Below are 23,266 nucleotides of genomic sequence, written 5' to 3' on the forward strand. Positions count from 1 at the left end.
CAGGTGGAAGCCCGTTTGACTTTGCCCTCCCTCATGAAAGCTTTGAGCAAATGTCTCACTGGTACTTGACCTTCCCTGCATCTCCATCTGTGTGTTTGAGGACGGGCGGGGGTGGCATTTGAGCACCCATGGGTGGTTTGCCGTGAAGCCAACGCACCGCCTCAGATGGCACCCTGATGCCTGCACACATAAAAGTGTGTGCTCAGAGAAAACATGACATAAAAAGGTGTTTATTCTCTCTGTTGGCTGTACTGAAAGAGATAAACATCAACCACAGAGCCGACCACAGAGATTCGACAGCTCCTGTTCATACACCACGATATTAAATAACCGAGACCGGCTCACAGAAGTGAAACCTGAAGAGGGATAATAAAGCCCATGTTTAAGTCCTCATGTGTGGGAAAGCACATCAGATTTCATCAGCAGCTGATTTACAACGTTTGAGCTGCTGTTTTGGTTTTAACAATGACCCCTGTGTGTGTACTGTCTAAATCCTCTTACAGTTGGAGTACAGTTACTTCATGAGGAAGAAAGAGGCCATAGATGGTGTAATCTCATTAGGATGTCACCACAGGCTTCATACTCTACATCACTTTAGCTCAAAAGCTGCCATACAACTGTTTTACTTCACTTTATGTTGTATGTACATAAAATTATGTGAACTTTTATTGAGTATCACATCAGCCCTCTGCGTCAGACCTGTAGCATATCTATATGAAACAGTAACAACCCAAACAAGTAGAAAACAAGTACATTAACTTACAAAGAAAGTAGTAGCACTTAAGAATGATGGGTATGCTGCTGATGCTTCTGCAACAGTAAGCCTTCATCAGAGCTTTAAGGGGAAAAGCCTGACAAGAACGTATTTATAGATCTACTTTTTTATTAAGTAGATAAGCCGTTGAGAAAAAGCAATCTATACAAAATATTCGGTAAAACCTTCCCTTAGATCTGTCAGTTCTGTAACAGTATGTGTACAGACTTTTATCAGGAAAACTGAAAAAAAAATTCAACAAACACATTCATCTAGTTTATTTATTAACCTTTCCCCGCTAGTTAAGTCAGCTAAATGAAAGTCATTTAAGTAAGTGGTTCCCAACTGGTCCAGCCACAGGGTCCAGATTTCGTCTTCGTTCGGCGTCCAGACATACTTGCGTTTGGCCGTCATCAAGGTAGTTTGCTGTCTCTGTCAAGTATCTGTCCATTAGTCACTCACTCTACAGCAGGAAACGGCACTTCAGAATAAAAGCTCTGTGCTGGAAATTCACTGTACTTAAAAATAAAGTATGTTTTTTACAAAGTTGATTCGTAAGCAAATCACTTACGGTACATTCAGAATAGACCTGCGACCCACTGTCAGACCACGACCCACCAGTTGAGAACCACTGATGGAAGTTACTAGTGGTTTCCTAGCTAGTGCAGTTTCTCCAGCAAGATTCCTTTTGAGATTATTTCAACTTGCCACCAGCCTCTGTTGGTTAGCTGAGCTATTTTATTGTGAGGACACCATTGCAATAAGAGAACCATTTCAAAAACTGATTTCTCACTAAAATAAGTGCTGGTTGGTGGATCAGATACACGCCAATTAAACACCGTCTCTTGTTCACTCCTCAACTCCACCAGTTTCTCCTTCTTTGCCACAGTACAAGAGAACCAAGACTTGTTCATGTTCCTGCTTATTTCCTGCTCGATGCTGGAGAGAGCGTACCAATTGGCTGTTGACAATGTTCACAGTATTGAACTTCGATATACACATACGCCAAGATTAAAAACTTACTGCTATTATAAACACGTTTGATTCTGTCAGAATGTCAAGATGGGAAAGGTTTGGGGTGACTTGGGGCATTTGTCGACTTGGCATTTTTCTTCTGTAGAAAAGCAGCGGTAGGGTGCTGGGTAACGCCTCATCCAGCCCTTTTTTAATGACACACTGCACTAGGGTTTTGTTTCTATGATAACAATAGCTTGACAATGGCGTTAGCTAGGTAGCTAACACAACGCTTCGTTAAAAGAGGATTGACAACACCACTAACGACTACCTCACAATGATACGAGATTAAAACACAACACTAAGGGGGCAATCACACAGAGATCAAACACTAGAAGCGCAACGCCAGTAAAACAATTGTTTTCCTATGACACGGCGTATTGGACCGGCGTTCAAGCGTCTTTTTAGACAGGCGTTTTTTCGGCGTCTTTTTAGACGCGTGTTTTTGTAGACGCTTCTTTTTAGATGCGCATAAACGCTGAAAAGTTAAAATATTTTCAACTTTTTGAGTGTCAGACGCCAGTAGCACCATTCGTCATTGTCGTCATTGGCCCAGGCAGCCAATCAAATCCTCCTTCCTGTTTTGTTGTGGCAGTTACGGCAGTTTGGTCAGTTTAGGCAGTTTATGGCAGTTACGAGCAACGGGCAACATAATGCAATCCGAAGACGAGAAATTTATCCTGACAATATTTGATTTTTAAGAATTATACAACACACGCACACCTCAGTACTCAAACAAACACAGGAGGAGACATGCATGGAGCTGTGCGAGCAGCGCAACGAATTTGTCTGTTGAGTACAATGTAATTGAGGACGACAATATCGTTGTAGCAGCTAGTTAACTTTCAGACAGTGGGATATGTGAGAGGGCTGGTGACCTTATTTCGTAGTTCACAGTTTTTGTGCTGCATGTTTATGTATGAAAAGTGCTACAAACAAAGTTGACTCGTGATAGTTTCACGTAAGCTAGTACTGTCTCTACTGTCTTCGAGGGAAACACTATATTCAAAGGGAGACTAATTGTGTGTGTGTTGCGCACGCACCCCAGCTCCACAGGTGCTCCTTGCTGTGTTTTTTTTTTTTTGTTTGTTTTTTTGTCTAGCGCACATTGAATAAGTGCTTCCAGCGCTTCAAGCGTCTTTGAAGCGTCCACGTCTCTAGTGTCTCATTTCTGTGCGATCGCCCCCTTAGCCGTAACATTCAGTGTTCGGCTGACCTTCTCACGCAAATGGGCCTTTCTGTCTTTGTTGTAAAGTCTCTGACGTATCATACAGCTCAGGATACATAGTAGCTAAAGGAGCCGCAGTAACGACACAAGCGCCATTTTGAAAAGCTCAGAGATTTTCAACTAGAAGCGCTCAGAGCAGCCCTGCACATAAAAGCTTGATTGGGAACAACTAAAAAAAGTTGCCGGCGCTGAGAACAACAACAACAACAAAAAACGCTCCGTGGGCACACACAGCTTGGACTGAGTTTTATGACCACCTAATACCAAATGATCAAGATCACAGGAGAGAACAACAACAACTTAAGTAAAACTCTCATGATTTACTCCGACGTTTGTCTATGACAATTAAATTGCTCGAAATGTCGTTCGCTGTAAGACACGCATAAGTTGTCAAATGGTAGTGACAAGAGTAAATGTACAGTGTCGTTAATGTCACCCTTTTTTTTTTTTTTTTGTCAACATCACAGGCATCTGGGCAAACAGACTGCAGCAATCAGTAACCCAGTTACTAGTATTGTATACTGGGAACATGACCACAACATGATTTCTCTGTACTCGTGTAATCTCCATATCCCAATTATGATAATGACCTGGATAAGCCTCATAAAAGGGTCATTTATCTCCATGTACATGTGGAAAAAAATGAAATATTATTTGTACTAGGATAAACTCAGTTTCAACCTCAATAAATTCACAGTTGGGCAGCATCTTACAACACAAAATGTACATTAAAGCACACAGAATCATGCTTTAATGTAACCAGTTTCACAATTATACTGAGGCAAGTTATTTTTTGCACATTAGCCAGACATGAAAACATGTGAAAATGTTACAAAAAAGATTCGGTTGATGGTCAAAGCTGAGTTTACCTAATCATGTCTCAATCTCAGTCTGTGGTTTTCTAATATACAGGCACATACAAGTTAAGGTTTTGGGGGAAAAGAAGTAACTCGAGGAAGATTAAAGTCTAATAAGAGTTGCCAACTCTTCATTAAAACATTAAATCTTCACGGAAATGTCAGAAGCTGAAGGTACAATCTGCAACCACCAGCCAATTGAAGTTAGAGGACTTATAATACAGGAAGCAGCAGTTGTTAATGCTTTATGATGCTGATAAGGTTTGTTTACATCAGTGACACTGTAAACACAGCAGTTAAATAGGAACTATACTTTAAAAAATATATCTTTTCAATCACATATGTGGATTGTCAAGTGTCAAAAACATATTGGGACTTTAAGTCAAGTAATCTTTAATATATCAGGATAATTGAGAAGGGATGACGCTAATGTAGAATTCTTTTTACCATAGAGTATGTATTTTTTAGCTTCTAACTTGTATTTAGTTCATCACAATGCATCAACCTACAGAAACCCTCAGTGTCTCGCTGTTCTCTGCCCACCTTCTCAAAATTTAGAGCAGCCGGGTTTTTTGTTGTTTTTCTATCTAGTGTTTCCAACAACCCCACCTGTGAAGCTTCAAAATGAAAAATAAAAACCGCCTCGACACACAGGAAGTGTGGTTACCTCGTTGTAACTCAAGCACCGGAAGTTGTACTCCTGCAGTGAACGCAGCGCTATACGACAAGGTTCAAAGTGTGGGAGTCTGCAGCGCTGCACATTTAGGGGGGAGTGCGTGGGTGTGGGTGAGAATCTCAATATCAGGATCAATATCAGTCTGTGATTATATGTGCATAATTATATGCAGATGAAGACATTTATGTAAGGTACATTTAATGGGGTAAAAATAAGATATAATTGAAAGAACTGGTCCAAATTACACGTGAGGATAAATAGAACAAAACTGAGGCCTGTAGCGCCAAATAACGTAATCAGTTCCTGAAAAAAATAATAAAATTTGCATTTAACTTGATCGAAAATGTAATAAAACCCAATAATCTAATAATTTGGCCAATAATGTAATAAAATGTCCTGACTGATACTGACATTTTTACCATAATGCTACATTATTACACAGTACAAAGTGATACAAACTTTGCCTCGTCAGTAAATAAAATATCCCCCCATGAAATTTAACAGATTCTCACAACTGGAAAAGTGAAAAAAACAAAACAAAACTATGACACAGCTCCTTTGCAACACACACCTCCTGTCTATTTCTGTAAGCTGAAACCATTTCCCTCAGTGGAAACAAAGCTTTTATTTATTTTAATTTCACAGTTAAGAAACAGTAAATTGTGTAGATAATAAAGCCTCCACTAAAATAGCATTTTAAGTCTTGTGTGTGATTTATCCTGGCTTCATATGAGATCAATCTCTGCTAGCTGCCAGGCTAATTTATACTAAAATGCACTAATAACGTTAGCATGTTGTATTTGTTTGGAAAACGTGTTTAGTATAAGACAGTTGTTTTGTCAGTGAACCTTGTGAGTTGTATTGGAGCCGAATTTTGTAACGTTACCTTTGTTAAATGTTGCTGTTGTCCCTGGTTTTATACGAGTAAAGGAAAAGTCGCTAGCGGCTAGGCTAATTTATACAATGTAAAATACCACAGGCTTATGCTAATAACGTTAGCATGTTGTATTTGTGGGGAAAATGTGTCCAGATAAAGACAAGTGCTTTGTCTGTGAATGTCGCTTGTTATAGTGAAGCTGATTCGTGTACTTGCATTTGAATTTGTCGCTAGTGATCCCTGTTAATGTGTGCTTTTGGACGAACTCCTTTTACAACACTTCACAGGAAACCCACCGCTAACTAGTGGTTTGGTGGTCTAACTGCAGAATGACAGACACACCATAGCACAAGTATAAATGCTCACAACAGCATAGTGTTGGCTCTGCATAGAATTGATGCACAAGTATAAATCCGCCTTTAAGAAGGTTAACTGCATATTAGAAACACAGCACTGCAGGCTAAACACTGACCTCAGTTCACATGAGAAGCAAACATGGACCTCCTGGGTGAAAGTCCGGTGTTGTTGGACCCATCCGCTACCACTCCTACCCATTCTATACCAACTTTCCAGCTCTATAAATTACGTTGTTGTCTGGTGGTGTTTCAAACTTACGCCAATGCTGTATCATACCACCGCAAAAGGATGTCTGTAATTCGTTGGGGTCTGACGCAAAAATCAATGACCAAGCGGCAGTATTTGACGACTGGGAATGAGACCAGGTTGAAAAAAAAAACTGCCCAAGCCTATTGGTTAGATATTTTTCAATTTGATGGAATACCAAACATTTGGTCCATCCCACATGGGATTACAAGACACCTTTTTTTCATACATCTCATGGTCTTGCATACACAAAAACATGAAGAAGGAAAAGGAAAGAAGCAAAAGAAAACTAAAAATAAGACTATAAACATATCCAAAATTAACTGTTCACATTAGGAACTCTCAAATATTTACAGATTATCGCGAAAGCTTTATTTTCTCCCTTCAAAGAAGTATATTTATTTACATTTCCATTGTGCTCTACTGGATTTATTTCCACCGTGGAAGACTTCCTGTGGTTACTTCTCTGTGAGCTACCCTTCTTATATTACACATATTCATTTGATCCATTATCAATATGAAAATATTGATCAGTGCAGCCTTCAATCACCCAGGAAACACAGAATATTTTAATTAAGGGGGTGCATAAAAACCGTTAAGATGTTTAATGTTGGCTCAGAATCCACCTTCTGAACTTAATGTTTCTATGTATGCCCAGGGGCTGGGTTATGACACACTATTCACATGACACACTGACTCAGGGTCAGTGAGGGTTTACTGTGAAGAAGGTGACTCGCTGCTTCTGACGATGACGACATGACAACAAGTATTGCGGACTCAGGCGCACGCAGTTGCATATTTCTGATCTGCGTTTAGTATTTCAGCTCTATTAATAGTCACCTGCCGGCCTCCTCTCCACCACTGGGACTGACACACACACACACACACGACTCTCTGCCAAGCCTCAAATATCACATCGACCGTCAAAGACTTTGCTATCAAAAGTGCTGCATTAGAGGCAGCACCAGAGATGTTACTGTAGTTCTATCTGTGGTTGATCACACAAAGAAAATGTTTTAGAGATAATTTTATTTTTACAATGTGCTAAAAACGTCTGCCATGTCTGACAGCTGGTGTTTACAAGTCCTGAAGGTAGGGATGGCTTTATTTTTGCTCCAGGTATAGAGCGCTGGTTTGTTATCTTGCTTTGGGCTCTTGGGAGTGAACAAGGCTCCTCAAACATTTTCTTAGTTTTTTGTTTTGTTTACTTTGCAGATTTAGTTTAAAACCCCGCTTCGACAGCCAGATGGAGCAAAGTTCTGCAGGAAAACTCACTCACAGCTTGTGGTTACAGTGCGGCGGGTGATGAAATATCTCCTTCTTTGTCTCTGTCTCTTCCTCTCACAGGTTCTTTAAAGCGTCAAAGGCGGAAAACAGCAGATCCTCCTCCTCTGCCTCCTCCTCCCCCTGCCAGACTCATCTTGCCTCTGGAGGAAAAGGGGCAGTTGGCGTGTGCTGCGGCGGAGGAAAGGTGGTTGACAGCAACGCCGGAGCCATCTCTCCAAAATCTGTCTCTCGAAACTGCTTTGCAAAGACGGTGTCGTCCAAATTTTTCCTTGAGGTTGTTTGGATATTTGCGAGGAGGTCAGAAAATAAAAGCCAGCAGCCATGTCTCCTTTCCTGCGGATTGGGTTCTCCAACTTTGAGATCGATCCCGGTCTGGCCTATCACGAGGAGGTGCTGAACCCGTACTGTGCGGTTTACATGAAGGAGGCCATCGACACAGGTTAGTGACCGCTTGTGTTCATTTGTGTTTGTGAAATATACCTAATGTGTATGACTTACAAACAAGAAAAGGTAGGTTAAATCAGTGGCATCTTCAAATGTCCAAAACCAACAATACTCAGCTTACAATGACATGAAACAGAAGGGAAGTCTCAAATCCTCACACTGTGAAGCTCGAACCAGAGAATATTTGTTTTTTGCTTGACAACCGAATCAAACAGTGAAGCAATTATCAGAATCCTCTCTAACTAATTTTCTGTCCATTAACTAATTGGTAATCGACTGATTGTTCAAGCACAAGTGATCCAACCAGAGTTACACCAATATTAATCTGTAGGCAACAGGCCAAGATTTTGGCATTGGAAGTGTTCTGGTTTCTGTTTGCAGTTTGATTAGTATTGACTAATCATGTTTAAGTGGCATTAAACAGTCTGTGTGGAGAAGCAGAATGCTTGGGCGAAATGGAACCTCATACTCAATGACTATCGTCTGATGACGAGTTAACTCTAGCTTTCTAAAAAATGTATCTGCAGATATATGTTTAAAGACAAGCATAAATTACTGGGGCATGAAAGAGGAAGACTTTGCTCAGATATCTGCTGGCTACACTGGATCAGCCCGTTACATTGGCCCTCGCCCCCAGAGGCTTTATCGTCATCAGACCGATAGCCGATAGGTTTGGATATCGGACCAATGTCTCAGCATTTGTTGACCTTGAGGAATCAGCTGTAGCTTAGCCATCATCGTCCAATTAGAATGTGCTGATAATCGATTACTAAGGCTGTAATGGTTTGTGTATTCGTACTGAACCTTCACGGTATAAGGGGCACAGGTTGGTGCATGCTGAACACTCGGTATGTAGACTGATGCATCTATTGTGGAACCAACATTCACAAGAGTGAGTTTTGCCAGGAAACTTTTAGCCGTTTGCCGTGAATCGTTCACACACAGTATGATGAACTCAAATTCAACAGTGGAGCTGGAAGAGCTGTCTGAGTACCTAGATGGTAACAACAGCAATGGAGTTGTGTGGAAGACGAGGACGGTGTGTCGGCGTTGCTTCACAGTTGTAGGGTCTGTGAACAGAAACACATCCAACAAGCTAACGCTCATTCACCGGCGTCCTCTGATGTGCCAGGATGATAAATGTTTGGGTGCTTTGAAGGTTTAAATACAGCCAAGGTGGCACCATATTTTTTACCATGAAAATGGTTTAACAAAGTTGTAAGTGGGAAAAGAGTAACCTCAGACCCCTGCAAGAGGATTCTGTTTGTCTTTGACACTTCTGTCTGTTCACAGTAAATGAAAAGAAACGTGTCATTATTCGTTTTTTCCACTGTGCCAAACTCGCACTGAACCATGACCTCTGCATACCCTGACTCTGCTACTGATTACATACATGTGTATTGGTACTGTGGAGGCTGTGTCGCCCAGTTTATATGTTTAAAATAATCCCAATACTATCTGTGGGAAGACTTCAACCAAAAATGTATATGTATTAGTTGTGGTTATACCATCATCCAGGGTTTCTGTTCATAGTTAAAACTAGAGTTTAGTCCGTAAACCAGTTAGGCCATCAACAGAAAATTTATCATCATAAGTCTATCGATAATCGATTCATTGTTCAAAAGTTTAGCTTCATTTCAGCTTTTTAAATGTGATGATGTGCAAACAAGCAATGTGAATCTGTCACCTTGTGCTCTGGGAAACTGTAATTACAAGTTTCTGACACTTTATGGTCAAAATGTTTAATCATTAATTGAGGAAAATAAGTAGTAATGAAAGTACATATTAGCTGCAGCCCTACCTTTTCCATCCTTACAAAGAAAACTGCTTCAGGTGACAACCTACATAGTATTTTGTGCCTTTAAACGTTTGAAAACACAGAATAGCATTTAGACATTTATTCCAGCTCATGACAGCTTTAACTCCTTTAAGCCCCACATGCTCACTGGGTCTTTCTCAGAAAAATATTAATTCCTCTGCCACTCAGGAAGTGATGCATTTTATGTTCAGTAACGCAACAACTGTGGGTGTTTGGAATAAATAGAAATGAAGAAGTATTGTCATTATTTTTAGACGTCTGACAGAATACGTAGCAAAATGTAGCAACAAGTAAAGTTATAAAAGAACTCACAGGTTGTTTTTTAGAGAATCAGCTATTTTCACTTTCAGTTTTAAAGAGTTCAACACTGTTCATCATATAGTTGTAGTGACTGCAGCTTATAGGATGACTAAGACTAAGAGTATGTGTGTATGTGCTGTATGTACTGTAACAGTAGGACGTCTGAGGCATAGGATGCCAGGCTCCATATAGTTGGGCCTGTGTGAGAATTCAACAACAGATAAAGATAGCACTGTCAATGTGAGCAAGTCCATTTATTTTACACAATATCCCTCATTTTTTAAGATCTTCACTGCAGCTGTTGATTCACGGTCATTGCCACAACTTTGGGAAACTTCCCAGCATGATAACAGACCAAGAGCAGATATCTTTGTTCTGCATCTGGCTATCTTTAACCGCTGGTGAATATGAGTGCAGGATTAGAGCTAAAAACAGAGTGACACTGAGAGGAAAGAGGAGGGCTCTGATGTTTCTTTTCCTCTGTGAAACCACAAGACTGATCCTATACGAGGCTGCAAGGAGAGGCCCTGCAGTGTGTTTCATTTACACTGTTCTGACTCAGTGGAGGGACGATGGCTCTTGGTTTCATTTCACTTTAACTCAGATAAAAATCTTTTTTCATGTCTGAATGACACCGACTTAAGCAAGAAAACACAGGAAACAATACTATTATTATTATCGTTATTAGACAATAATTATTATTGTCACTATTATATCGATACTCGGGTTGCAACAGTTTGAAGATTTCAAGGTACGATAACCGTCTCAGAAAATAATGCAGTTTCACAGTGTCATGGTATCAAAAAAATATAATTACTATAGGTCAAAATGACGGGAAATGAAGGGTTATTATTGGTTGAACAGACGTTTTATTACTACAAGTGAAACTTAAAAACATTTTTTTAATGGAAGTCTGGGTAAATAGTTTTTAAAAATAACTATAATTAAGTTCAGATTCTCCGTCTAGTTGCATTTTTTTCCAATATCGTAGATAAGTAAATGAACATGGTATGACAATGGTCAATTTTAATATCATGGTATACCGCTGCAACCTTAACTGATACAACTCATGATGTTTTTACATTGAAACTACAATTATACCTATTAAACAAAAACAATATTTAAACATAAAATTACAAACAATACCAGATTTTACCTTAGTATTAGCATATATTGTACATCACATAAAATAAGCTTCAGTGGTTTCACTTCGTGATGGAAGAAGAGCTCAGTATAGCTGCTTGATTATGGCAAAAATCATACTCCCAATTATTTCGGTCAATGCTGAGATCACGATCATTTAGTATGATTACTCACTGACTTTGGAAACAATCACACATTTATGGAACTGTGGATATTCTTTACCTTTAGATCTAATTCAACTGTAGGTGACTCATTGACCATAATTCATACTGTGACATTTAAAGGTCCAGGGTGTAGGATTTAGAGGCATTTATTGGTAGAATCGTTATGTTTTCGTTACCTTAGAATGAGCCATTTATATCTGCATACGGAGTGGGTCCTCTTCCATGGAGTCCACCATGTTGTTCCTACAGTAGCCCAGAAGGGACAAACCAAACACTGGCTATAGGGTTATCTGCGATTTTCCATTGGCAACTGTAGTTCTCCTACAAGCTTGGCAAACGGTACAAGTTTCAGTTCTGCAACCTCACCGTTAAATGCCACTGAAATTTTATACAGTGGACATTGAAGGCATTTAAATAACCGCATATTGTCAGTAAGAAAAATGAAATAACACCAGTGTCATGTAATGTAACTCTCTATCATAAGACTCTGAACTGTAGATTTTATAATAACTAGATACTGGACCCCAAAATGGCACTTATTCATTCCGGTGTAGTTGCTCAACAGGCGCATATGACAAAAAAGTTATCTAGTTTCTGGGTTTACTTATGCAGTATGTGGCCCGCTGATAATGCGCAGTAGTGTTTCTCCTGCTGGCCCCGCCCACAAGTTCCCGCTCGGCTCACAGACTTTACATTGTGATGACGTCCCAAATTTTTAAACCGCTCTTCTCCAATTGAGGAAAGCTTTACAAATATAAAACCACCATGGTTAAAAAATTCAGATCAGGAGTCGTAATTGACCTGGTCTGCATTCGCAAGTGTCCTTTCAACAGTTTTACAGACGTCTCTTTTACAATGGCCTATGGAGAAAACAATTTCTTGCCAGCAGGGGATTTTTTTTTCTCGCTGCAATACCACAAGTGGCCACTGGGAAAAATTTGCTGCAAGGCTAAGCAGCTTTCCCGGGGCCTACTTTGAACTGTTGATCACTCCTGAATTGCAGCTTATGCTTCTTTAAACAGGGCAGAGACAACAGACTGGCACTCTGTAGCAGGGCTCAAGCACTTTGACCATATAGTTTAATACTGTATTCTCTACAACGTGCAGTATCATACAAATATGGTCAGATATACATACTGATTAGCACTCTTTAGCATTATTTTTTTCTTTGGCACTGTGTAAATCTGAAAAGCACAAAAGTTTTAGCATCAAAATTACTTAAAGTAAAAGTACTCATTATGCAGACTGGTCCATTTCAGATCTATTAATATTATATTACTGGATTATAATTACTGATGCATTAATGTGTGGTCACTTTAATTTTGCAGCTGGTAAAGATAGTTAAGTTAACTACTTTATATACTGCTGAGTAGCTTAATCTACAATGATACATAATTGTATATTAGTTGATATGTATTTTGGTTTCATTATCTGAATCTGCAAATTAACTAAAACATTCAGTGGAGAAAAAAATATAATATATGCCTCCAAATGTAATAAGTAGCATGAAATGGAAACACTGCAGTAATGATTATATTTAAGTAGAGTACTGGGGTAAATGTAGTTACATTTCCTTTCTGCCAACCACCCTGACCTTCACCCAGCTACTGCTGCTGCTAGATGTTTTTATAATGCTGCTTCTAACTACCACTGACCAGAAGTCAGTGCACATTACAATCTGAAACAGACCACCAATGACCTTCACTTTACTAATGCACTGCAAAGCTGAATATAATCTTACCATTGTGGGCTTTAAATAAAACTTATACACTGAACATGTCTTTTTTAGCCTTGTGATGTAACAATAGCTCTTTAATAATTGTAGAGGAATTAAAAGTACAATAGTTGCCTCCAAACACAGTGAAGGATGAATATAAAGTTGCATAAAATTTAAATACTTGAGTACAAGTATCTCAAAATAGTGCCTAAGGTCAGTACTTGAGTAAATGTACTAAATTACAGTTCACCCCTGTGAACTGTTTTTGGCAGTTTGCTCAGTGGCCCCATGCTGAGTTTGTGAAATTAAGGGCTGATGATGAGAAACTCCCATTCTGGCCAAAAAATAAAAATAAAGGAGCAGATAGCTCCCATCAGGCACTCTGGCTCACTGCGGCTGATTTCATCTTCAAATAAAAGTGATGGAAAGCTTCAATAAACAGCTTTTTCATTGAAGTCCTCTACAAAGTTGGGAGTGTTCAGACTCTTCTAGTCTTTTTTAGACTCAGCGAAGCACAAGTGGTGTAACAGAGCTGCAGCAATAAAGGCCTCCAGAGTCTTTTTCCCCCATGGTTTTGTTTTCCAATATAAAGTAAGTGTCATGATTGGCCAGAAGCACCAGCTCAACTCTTAGGAAGCCGAGTCTGAGTCTCTGCACCTGTCTGCTTTTGTCTGTTCCAGTACAAATTTATTTTTTATTATTATTTAAATTATTTTTGGCTCATAGAAAGTATGTTTTTATTAACCAATAAAATGTTTAGATGACAAAATAATAGAACTATAAAACCCTATTTATACATTACAAGATTCAAGACTCTTTATTGTGACTCCCATAGTAAACACTCGGCATATATGGACGCGAAATATTATTCTCCACGACAACATTTGACACATTAAAAGGAAATAGCAATAAGAGGCAGATACATGTATTTAAAAAAGTAATCACACGTAATAAATATAATAAATGTAATGAATTAAATGGCTGTTTACTGTAGGTATCAAGTGAACACGGTGCTAAGTGTTTCACTACAACGAGCCTTAGTTCATGTTTTTATTAAGGGACGCCTTTTTATGCAAAATGAACCTTTGTAGCTGCACTTATAAGCTTACAAGCTGGTTCATAAACTCTGTTATCTTAGAGTAAGGCTCTAAATACTTTTGTCAAAAAGTCCCATGAAAAGACCAAAAAGCAATGATGTGTTAGTTTGCTTCTCAATACATTCTGACTTCCGTCCCGAAGCCCTTTGGTTCCTACTGAAGACGTAAAACGTAAAAGAAGACGTCGACAAATATATAGTTCCATTTTTGTAAAGGGTCTGTGAAATTCTAAAACATCTGGGGTCTCTTTTATAAACATTGCGTAGGCACTAGTGTTGCACAGTATACCGGTACTAAAATAGTACCACGGTACTAGAGTATTCCAAACGGTACTATACTGCAATTGGAAAATACCGGTACTTTGAAATTGATTCAATTCATTAATTTAGTTAATTTATTTTACTCATTTATGCACACAAACGCCTTTCTTGTTCCTATTGGAGCACAGATTGCACAAGTGGTGTGTATGACAACACCTGTATCAACATTCGCAGCTGGCGCATGTGAAAAAAGACAAGAGAAAGTCTGCCTCGCAAAAGGAGACAACACGAGACAACACAAACTTGGTGAAACATTTGAGTTACCAAACCATGACATCCGTACCGAGGTACTGACCGTGATTTTTTTGGTACCGTTACACCCCTACTATTTATTGCTCTAAAGGTTTGTATCCAAAAGGACTTTTCCTTAGGAAAAGTACCGAAGAGTATCGAAAAGTATCGAAATTCATATTGGTATTGGTGCCGAAACAAAGATTTGGGTATCGTGACAACACTAGTACTCACAAAACAAGGCCTGAAAAGAGGTGTACGCCAGGTCCCGTGGAAAAGTTGGGATCTATTTAGGCCTTGTTTACACGGATACTGATACAAACAAAAACAGATTTTTATTTATCCTGTATAAAAAAAAATCCAGCTTTACATGATCAGTTGTGAAAACGATATCCCTGTTTACATGAAAATGCAAAAACGGCTGCAATTAGCACGCCAGGCCAGTAGGTGGCAATACGCCATAGAAGAACGTTCTGCCCATGCACAGTGATTTGTTTTCCTCTTGGCGCTAGTGATAAAAATAATAATAAACTACATTTTAACCTTATGTAGCATAGTTAGCTGCTATGCACTTACTAATATTGGGCACAGCAGGCGTCTTTGTTTGTCGATGTAGCAGTGATGTTGATGCAGCAGTGCTAAGTTCATTTGTAAGCTCGTAAATAGTCCCAAAAGTGCCAACAAAACATGAACAACCCGGAATATAGCCGCTATTGTTTTAAAATCTCTGTCTATCCTGTTTATCACGTCTCCACAGAAACGGATATTTTTAAAAACTTTCACTTTAGAGGCCGTTTTTTAAATGCTAACGAACGTTTTGGAGACAGGAAACTGGCAACGCAGATTATGAAATGGAAGCCTGACTGTAGAAATTCTCAAATATTTTTTGGCACATGCCATTTTTTTTTTTGTCCGCACGTACATTTTTAATATGGATCCCAGGCATTGTTTATAAATGAGACCCCTTTTGACTGTAGTTTTTAGCTAACGTCACTCAAACAAGAGGACATAGTGCTTTGCTGGGGACTATTTTCAGCAGTTAATAAATTCACACTGGAACCAATCACCTGAGTAAATGCTCGCATTGTACATTTCTGTGAACCACTGATTCATTACATTTATGCATTATGTAGAGGATACAATGAAATTGCACACTTCTTTATGCTTCAACGACCCTGTGCTTAATATGTTGTTTTGTGTACAAAAACCACTTGGTTATGGTTGAAAAATATCATGTTTTCGTGAAAAACACCCGCGTTTTTGGGGCAGTATCCCTGCTGGCAAAACAGCAAAGGGTTGCTAAAGAATATTCAAGTTTAGTGCCTGAAAAACAGCTAGAAGACACAGCGGGTATTTGTTGTCTGTTGTCTCTAGGTGCCACGCCATCCAACATTCCCTCTACCTTCCAATCACAAAATGAGCTCATATACGCTACATCACTTAGAAATATTAATATAATACATGTTACATGTGCAAGTGTAGCGTGTTTGGGATTTGCAGAAACGTACAATGCCAACATTTCCTTCTGGCGACTACACATTTAGTGCACTGGTGAGTGTTTGTGTCAGCAGGACAGCGTATGTGGGATTGAGTTAAAAAGAAAAACCTAAGTGTGTGTGTTCATGGTAGTAAAGGAACCCATCACCCCGTGCAGCAGTGTGGTTCATTGATGTGTTCTCAATAGTTTTGAGGCAATAATGGAGCTCTATGGCACAGAGGAAGAAGGCTTTGGATTAACAGAATATGTGACCAGAAGAAAAGCATGCCAGGCCTCTTTATGTGAATGTATGGCTGTAGCTGCAGTTATAGTAACTTGTAAATGAGCACTGTTCTTCTGTAATTGTTCACGTAACTGATTTGTGTCCGTTTCCTTTGTTAGTTTTGGTAACATGAGCTATATCCCCCTGGGTTGATGAAAAACTTGTTTGACAGCTCATGGCAGTAATGTAACAGCGGACCATTCTTGGTTCACTTCCACTTTTAGATTCAAATGAGGGGAACCTGCATGCTGAGTCAATGCTTTTGGGCTCAAATGGTGCTAACAGTGAGGGGATTTCAAATTTTGTTTAGTGTGGATTTAGTTATCAGGAGCAGGTGTTAATCCCTGATATGTAAGACCTGCTCTCAAAAACAAAATGGATGCTAATACTTCTTCTCTCTGCTGTGAGTGTAACTCCGAGTCTGGAAGCTATATTCACTCGTATTGGCTGTGTGTGAGGCTACAAAGCTGTTAATCTAGTATTGTGGATGAACTGTGTGCTACATTTGGAATTTAAATAGAAGTACTGGGTCTTCCGGATGGTCATATTACAAAAACCAAACAAAAGAGACTCTTCAATCTTTTGACTTTTGCCGTCAGGAAAAATATTCTGCTCTTTTGGACCGAGGATGCTGCTCCAACAAAAAAACTCGTGGCACAATCTTATAATGCTGTGTGTTCCCGATGACTAGAATCTCTTGTATTCTTCACTCCTGAGCAGAGACTTTTTATAAAGTCTGGGACCCGTAAGCAGGATTTATAGTTGTGCGGCAGACCCTACGCCTTAGCCTAGGCCGTTGTGAGCATTTATACTTGTGCCATGGTGTGTCTATGTCACTCTGCAGTTACACCTCCAAAACACTAGTCGGCGGCAGAGGGTTCTGTGAAGTGCTGTAAAGTTTAGTTGATTCAAAACACACATTAAACACACATTTAAAAACATATTAAACACACATTAAACGTGGCTTAATAGAGACAATTTCAAACACAAGTACACAGGGGGCGGCAGTAGCTCAGTCCAGAGGGACTTGGGTTGGGAACCGGAGGGTCGCCTGTTCGAGTCCCCATCCGGTCCCCATCCAAAATGTGGAGCGTGGACTGGTGGCTGGAGAGGTGCCAGTTCACGTCCTGGGCACTGCCGAAGTGCCCCTGAGCAAGGCACCAAACCCCCCCAACCGCTCGGGGCGCCTCACCAAGAGCAACCCCCTCACTCTGACATCTCTCCACTTTGTGCATGTATGGGTCCTGTGTGTGTCTTTCGGACCTGTGTGTAATTGACAAGCAAGAGTGAAAACTTTGAATTTCCCCTCAGGGGGATTAATAAAGTAAATAAACTTAAACAAATCAGCTTCACTATAACTGGCAGCATTCACAGACAAACACTTGTCTTTATCTGGACACATTTTCCCCACAAATAAAACATGCTAATGTTTTTAGCACAAGCCTATGGCATTTTACATTGTATAAATTAGCCTAGCAGCTAGCAGTCTTTTCTTCTCATATAAATCCAATGATAACAGCAACATTTAACAAAGGTAACGGTAAATAATTCGGCTCTATTACAACTCACAAGGTTCACTGACAAAACAACTGTCTTATACTAAACACGTTTTCCAAACAAATACAACATGCTAACGTTATTAGCATAAGCCTGTGGTATTTTACATTGTATAAATTAGCCTAGCAGCTAGCAGACTTTTCCTCTTCTCATATGAAGTCAGGGACAACAGCAACAAAGGTAATGTTACAAAATTCGGCTCCATTACAACTCACAAGGTTCACTGACAAAACAACTGTCTCACACTAAACACATTTTCCAAACAAATACAACATGCTAATGTTATTAGCATAAGCCTGTGGTATTTTACACTGTATAAATTAGCCTAGCAGCTAGCAGACTTTTCCTCTTCTCATATGAAGCTAGGGACAACAGCAACATTTAAAAAAGGTAGCGTTACAAAATTCGGCTCCATTACAACTCACAAGGTTCACTGACTAAACAACTGTCTTACATTAAACACGTTTTCCAAACAAATACAACATGCTAATGTTATTAGCATAAGCCTGTGGTATTTTACATTGTATAAATTAGCAGAGATTTCCTCTACTCATATGAAGCCAGGATAAATCACACACAAGACTTAAAATGAAATTTTTGTGGAGGCTTTATTGTCTTCACAATTTATTGTTGCTTATCTGTGAAATTAAAGTAAATAAAAGTTTTGTTTCCACTGAGGGAAATGGTTTCAGCTTACAGAAACAGACAGGAGGTCTGCGTCACTGCGACATGTAGTTACATTTTTGGGGAGGTGCACGTAAATCAGCCAGTCTCTGTACATTGCCTGTAAGTCAGTTTTCTTGTAACCTTGCCATTTGTTTGTCTGTTTGTTGCTGTCTTTGTCTGGTTGGAGGAGGTAATGTCCACTATCCTTTATTTTTCTTTCATTTTCTTATTTCTAACTACTTATTTTATTTGTCACGTCATGTCCGAGCTGCTGTGTTCTGTGATGTATGTAAAAAATGTGATAAATATATTCTTAAAAAACCTCTTTGGAACATCTACAGCGCATAAAAAGGAGGGAAGTATAAACTCCTTCAAAGCAGTCGAGGTGTGAGAGCACACTTATGTCTAAATGCCAACTTGGTAGATTTTCAAAGAATAACACAGGAACTGACAGAGCACTGCCTGACACCAAAACATGTCACCTCTCACTCTGCAGAGCGCCGCAAGGAAACTCAGTTTGAGAAGCACACACAGAGTCTGGTGTTGCCTGTGTGTCTGGGGAGAAAACAGACATATACTCTCTGGGTGCTTAAATCGGCAGAGACGGCAGCTGGCAGAGCTGGTGGACAGACAGGCGATGAGCGGATGATAGAGAAGGTCGCAGATCACTTTGGGAGTAAAAAGCTTAGCAGGCTTTATTGTTGAGGCAGCAGGATGGCATGTGGCTGTTATGTAAGTGGATATATGGGATGTTATTGCGGAGGAAAATCAGCAGATGTCAATTATGAAGGCCAGGAGTGTGTGGTTTTTTGTGGCCATGTGATTCAATCGAAAATCTCTCCACACTGTGAGGCAATAATCGTAAAGGTCTGCTACCCAGGTGGTGAAGTGTTGAGATGGTTTATCACACAACCTGCAAACTAAATGTACTACCTATGGCAGCAGAGGAGAATAGAGGTAAAACATCTAACGTATGTTAATGTAAATAAGTCATGGATTTGAGCTTTAAATGACGGCTTGGGACTGTAAAAGAGCATCTAATCCTCTGAGAGTGACACTCTATACATTCATCCGGTTTTGCCCCCCAGATTAATTCCTGGTGTCGGTTTTCTTCCCTGGCAGGAAATCTTCTCATTCTTCCGGGTGTTATTAAACCAAATTTGCGAGTTGACTTCCACGAGGATACAGCTGGTGATATTCTATACTTTTGTTATTGTCAACAAATCCCTGGGAAAAATCCAACACTGCGAGTCCATCAGTGCTTTACAAGCTTTCTTACCCTGTGACTTGTTTGTTCATTGTGAAGACATAAATCTTTTAAAACACTTATATTGTAAAAATGCTCAGTAATTTCCCCAATCTTTGGTATTTTCCAACCTGGACCATATTTTCCTATGTTTCTGTGTCTCAGCGACTAATGTGAACACCAGTTTTTTAATAATTGGTCCAGTATTTAGGGAGACTGCTGCAGCTGCAAGATCCACTGAAATGTAATCCCTATGGGCAACTGAGAACTGTTAATTTACATCTGCTAAAAGTGTTTGTTTTTGCCACTGACAGGCTCAGATTGTTAAGTGTCTGACAACATTGAAAGGGAAAGGATCCCTACAGAGATAGAGCTTTTTGTTGAGAAGAAAGATCCATTTTGTTTAACCAGAAACAGCCCCGAAATCGCTATCATCAAACCCACCAGACTCCATTTAAATAAATAGCAATTTAGGCGTGTGTACAGCCAGTATATCTTTATTTCCGACTGGGTGAATTAAGGGCTTATTTCAACCACACCAGAGTTGTTGATTGTTGTCACAGTGGAAAGACAAACCAAGAAGGTTTTTATGAGTTTTATTTTGTTTCTGTCGACTTTGGATGACATGTGTTTTATGGTGACGAAATTCTTGGTTTTTAAAGTGGAATTTGGTGGGTTTGACAATAGTGATTCTGGGGCTACTGTAAATTCAGTGCCTATAACTCTATATAAGAACCTGCCTTTCTGAGGCAGTTCTTTAGTCACTTTGCAGACTAACTCGGCTTTTGTTACGTGTTAATAAGAGTCTGTATTGGAAGATCTCCGCTGCCTGCTGCTGTCGTTTCTCCACCAGTTTATTTCAACCAAACCAGAGTTGGTGATTGTTGGAACAGTAGATAGACTAACCAAGATGTTTTAATGAGTTTTAAGTGTTTTTTAAGATGACAAAATTACTGTTTTTAAGTGGAATTTGGTGGGTTTGACAATGGCGATATCGGGGCTGTTTCTGGTCAAACAAAAAGGATCTTAACCTTTAAAAAATGCTATCTCTGTAGGGATCCTTTATATAATATTGTCCAACACTTGGGGTGCTTTCACACCTGCCCTGTTTGGTTCGGTTAAATTCAACTCAAGTTCGTTTGCCCCAGCAATGAACACAGCAATCACACTCAGGTGTGCACCAAAACAGCCGGACCGAGACCTTCTTAAAGAGGTGGTCTCAGTCCGGTTACAAACGAACTCTGTTGCAGTTCGTTTGTGATGAGAACGTGTTCTGACCTGGATGTGAAGCAACTGCAGTCACATGACACATTGTTTGGGTTAAACATGAGCATGTTACAGTCCTGGAGGATTATTAATGTGCACCTCCTCCTGTACTGCTTTAATATGCACATTCAGCACATCCAATGCATCAAAACATTGTTTTCTAGTTGGAGCCGCGTTTGCCTCGTTTTCAAACTGTATGCTTTGACTAAAATGAACAATGACAGCAATATAGTCCACGATGAGCAGCGCTAAAATCAACCTGCGTAGTTGTCCCTCCATTGTGACATTAGAAAGTGTCACATTTATCTTGCAAGTGTACTCTTCTTCAATGTTTGCTTTACTTCCTGGACTTTTCCCACATGGAAATTCTGACCAATCAAGAGCAGCTTTCTCACACAAGGCATTTGATCTGGTCCTCTTGTAAATGCTGCTGTGAGAACACAAACCAACTCTAGGCAATTATACATTGCATTGCAAAAACAAGAAAAAAGGGTCCAGGTTGAAAAATATCAACATTACCCTTAAAAGAAGTAAAGTGTGCATTTGTTGGAAACTATTTTCAGTGATGGATTAATAAACATTTGGTGCTCTAGTGAGTTTTTCTTGCTGCAAAGTGGTGTTTTTGCATTTAGATCTTTAGGTGCAAAAGATCTACAGGTTTTAACAATGACAATAATAAAAGAATTAAAACTGTTAGGGAAATACATTCACATATTTTCCATCCTTTATGCAGCCCTGTTACCATTGTTTTGAGCTTTATATGTCCATTTTACTTCCTGTTGTGCTTCTTGTAGTCTCAAGATGAGTGTCAGTTTTTCCATGCAGATTTCTAAAAAATGATTTTTAAAGAAATATAGAACACACACACTCATTCTTAAAGTGTTTGCAAAGAGCAGACAGTGATGTTGCATCTTACTTCCACCCTGCCAGTTCCAGTAAGACGAAGACGTATAATTTGCTGACGCACAGGATTTCTAGGTATTGAACTGAAAGTCAAAGAGAAAACCAGCCAGTGCAGTTTTCTTTTCATCTTATCTCCTGTCTGTTGCTGGGAAAAAGTCAAAGAGTCTTTCTTTCTTTATTGCCGTTTGTTTTTCCAGAAAAGGGCCAAGTGTACAAGCAGAAGAAGCCCACCATGTACCCGCCGTGGAGCTCTACATTTGACGCCCACGTCCATCGGGGTCGCATCATGCACATCATGGTGAAGGACCGGACGGCGGAGCTAAAGTCTGAGGCCACGGTGGCTCTGGATACGCTGGCAACACGATGCAAGAAGGAGAACGGGAAGCTGGAGATCTGGGTAAGTGCAGTGGGATGTGTGTGTGTGTGTGTGTGTGTGTGTGTGTGTTTGTATTCCCGGACCAGCTGTTTGGCTACTGGCTACTGGTAAAAAATCCAGATGGGCTGACTCATATTAAGGTCAAAAGACCAATTGTTTAAAGTGGTAATCCTCCTCTTAGTCATTTCAAAATTAACCAACAGACTTCTTTTCCCAGGTTGCATTTCAACTTGTAATGGCAGGAAAAGCACAGGTTTAATTAATGACTTACTGATTAGCTACATCTGTGCGTTTTCTGCTACGACATGTCAAAATATCTGCATCTCTGAAGGCATTTTATCGTGTTTTTATTTCAATGCTTTTTTAATGAATTACACAACAAGCTTTGTTTTCTCATGAACATAACTTGTATGTAATCTCAACAAATCTTCTCATCAACAATTAGTTCACATCACTGTATACCAGAATTTTTTGCATAAGAGGGAGAGTTATGCGTCAGCCTCTAGTGTAACATATAACATGCATGTCGGCAGTGTTTTATAAATAATAACAATGACATTAACATGGCAATGGTGGCTGATCTTGCCATCTGCTCAGGGGGTAAGGAGCTCCTGGACCTCACCGTTTTCAAATTTGTGGACATTTTGGGCCACTGTTCTTCTTTAAGTTAGCTGCTGACTGCTACCACCTACATCTCCTGCAATTGGTCGCATACATAGCGTGTCTTTAAAACATCACACCCATGCCAGCCATTATCCCATCCTGCTAGCTGTCATGTTTATACAGACAATGTTCCGGCACTGTAACTGCCTCCAGTGACGGCTCATAGACGAGGCAACTCTGTCCCTTAATTCCAGTAATATACTTTTTATACAAAGCGGCCTAGTGGCATAACAGCGTAAAAATTCCTGCCTAGAGGAGGCAGTGAACACACCATAAACCAGTGTGTATTATGTTGTTA

General features: G+C 39.7%; 1 protein-coding gene across 2 annotated transcripts in view; it reads left to right on the forward strand.

Annotated features, from left to right (window-relative positions):
• prkcq (protein kinase C, theta) overlaps positions 1 to 23,266 on the forward strand; it is a 45,963-nt gene that overhangs the window by 4,023 nt on the left and 18,674 nt on the right. Inside the window, exons 1-3 of one of the 2 annotated variants that reach the window (XM_049567237.1) lie at positions 6,948 to 7,101; positions 7,357 to 7,735; positions 22,127 to 22,326. In XM_049567237.1, the coding sequence (XP_049423194.1) occupies positions 7,618 to 7,735; positions 22,127 to 22,326 (318 nt within the window). In that variant the 5' untranslated portion in view covers positions 6,948 to 7,101; positions 7,357 to 7,617. Of the gene's footprint in view, positions 1 to 6,947; positions 7,102 to 7,356; positions 7,736 to 22,126; positions 22,327 to 23,266 lie in introns of those variants that run through there. The other variant, XM_049567238.1, reaches the window with a different exon arrangement.

The sequence above is a fragment of the Epinephelus fuscoguttatus genome, linkage group LG22, assembly GCF_011397635.1.
Source record: "Epinephelus fuscoguttatus linkage group LG22, E.fuscoguttatus.final_Chr_v1".
NCBI lineage: Eukaryota > Metazoa > Chordata > Actinopteri > Perciformes > Serranidae > Epinephelus > Epinephelus fuscoguttatus.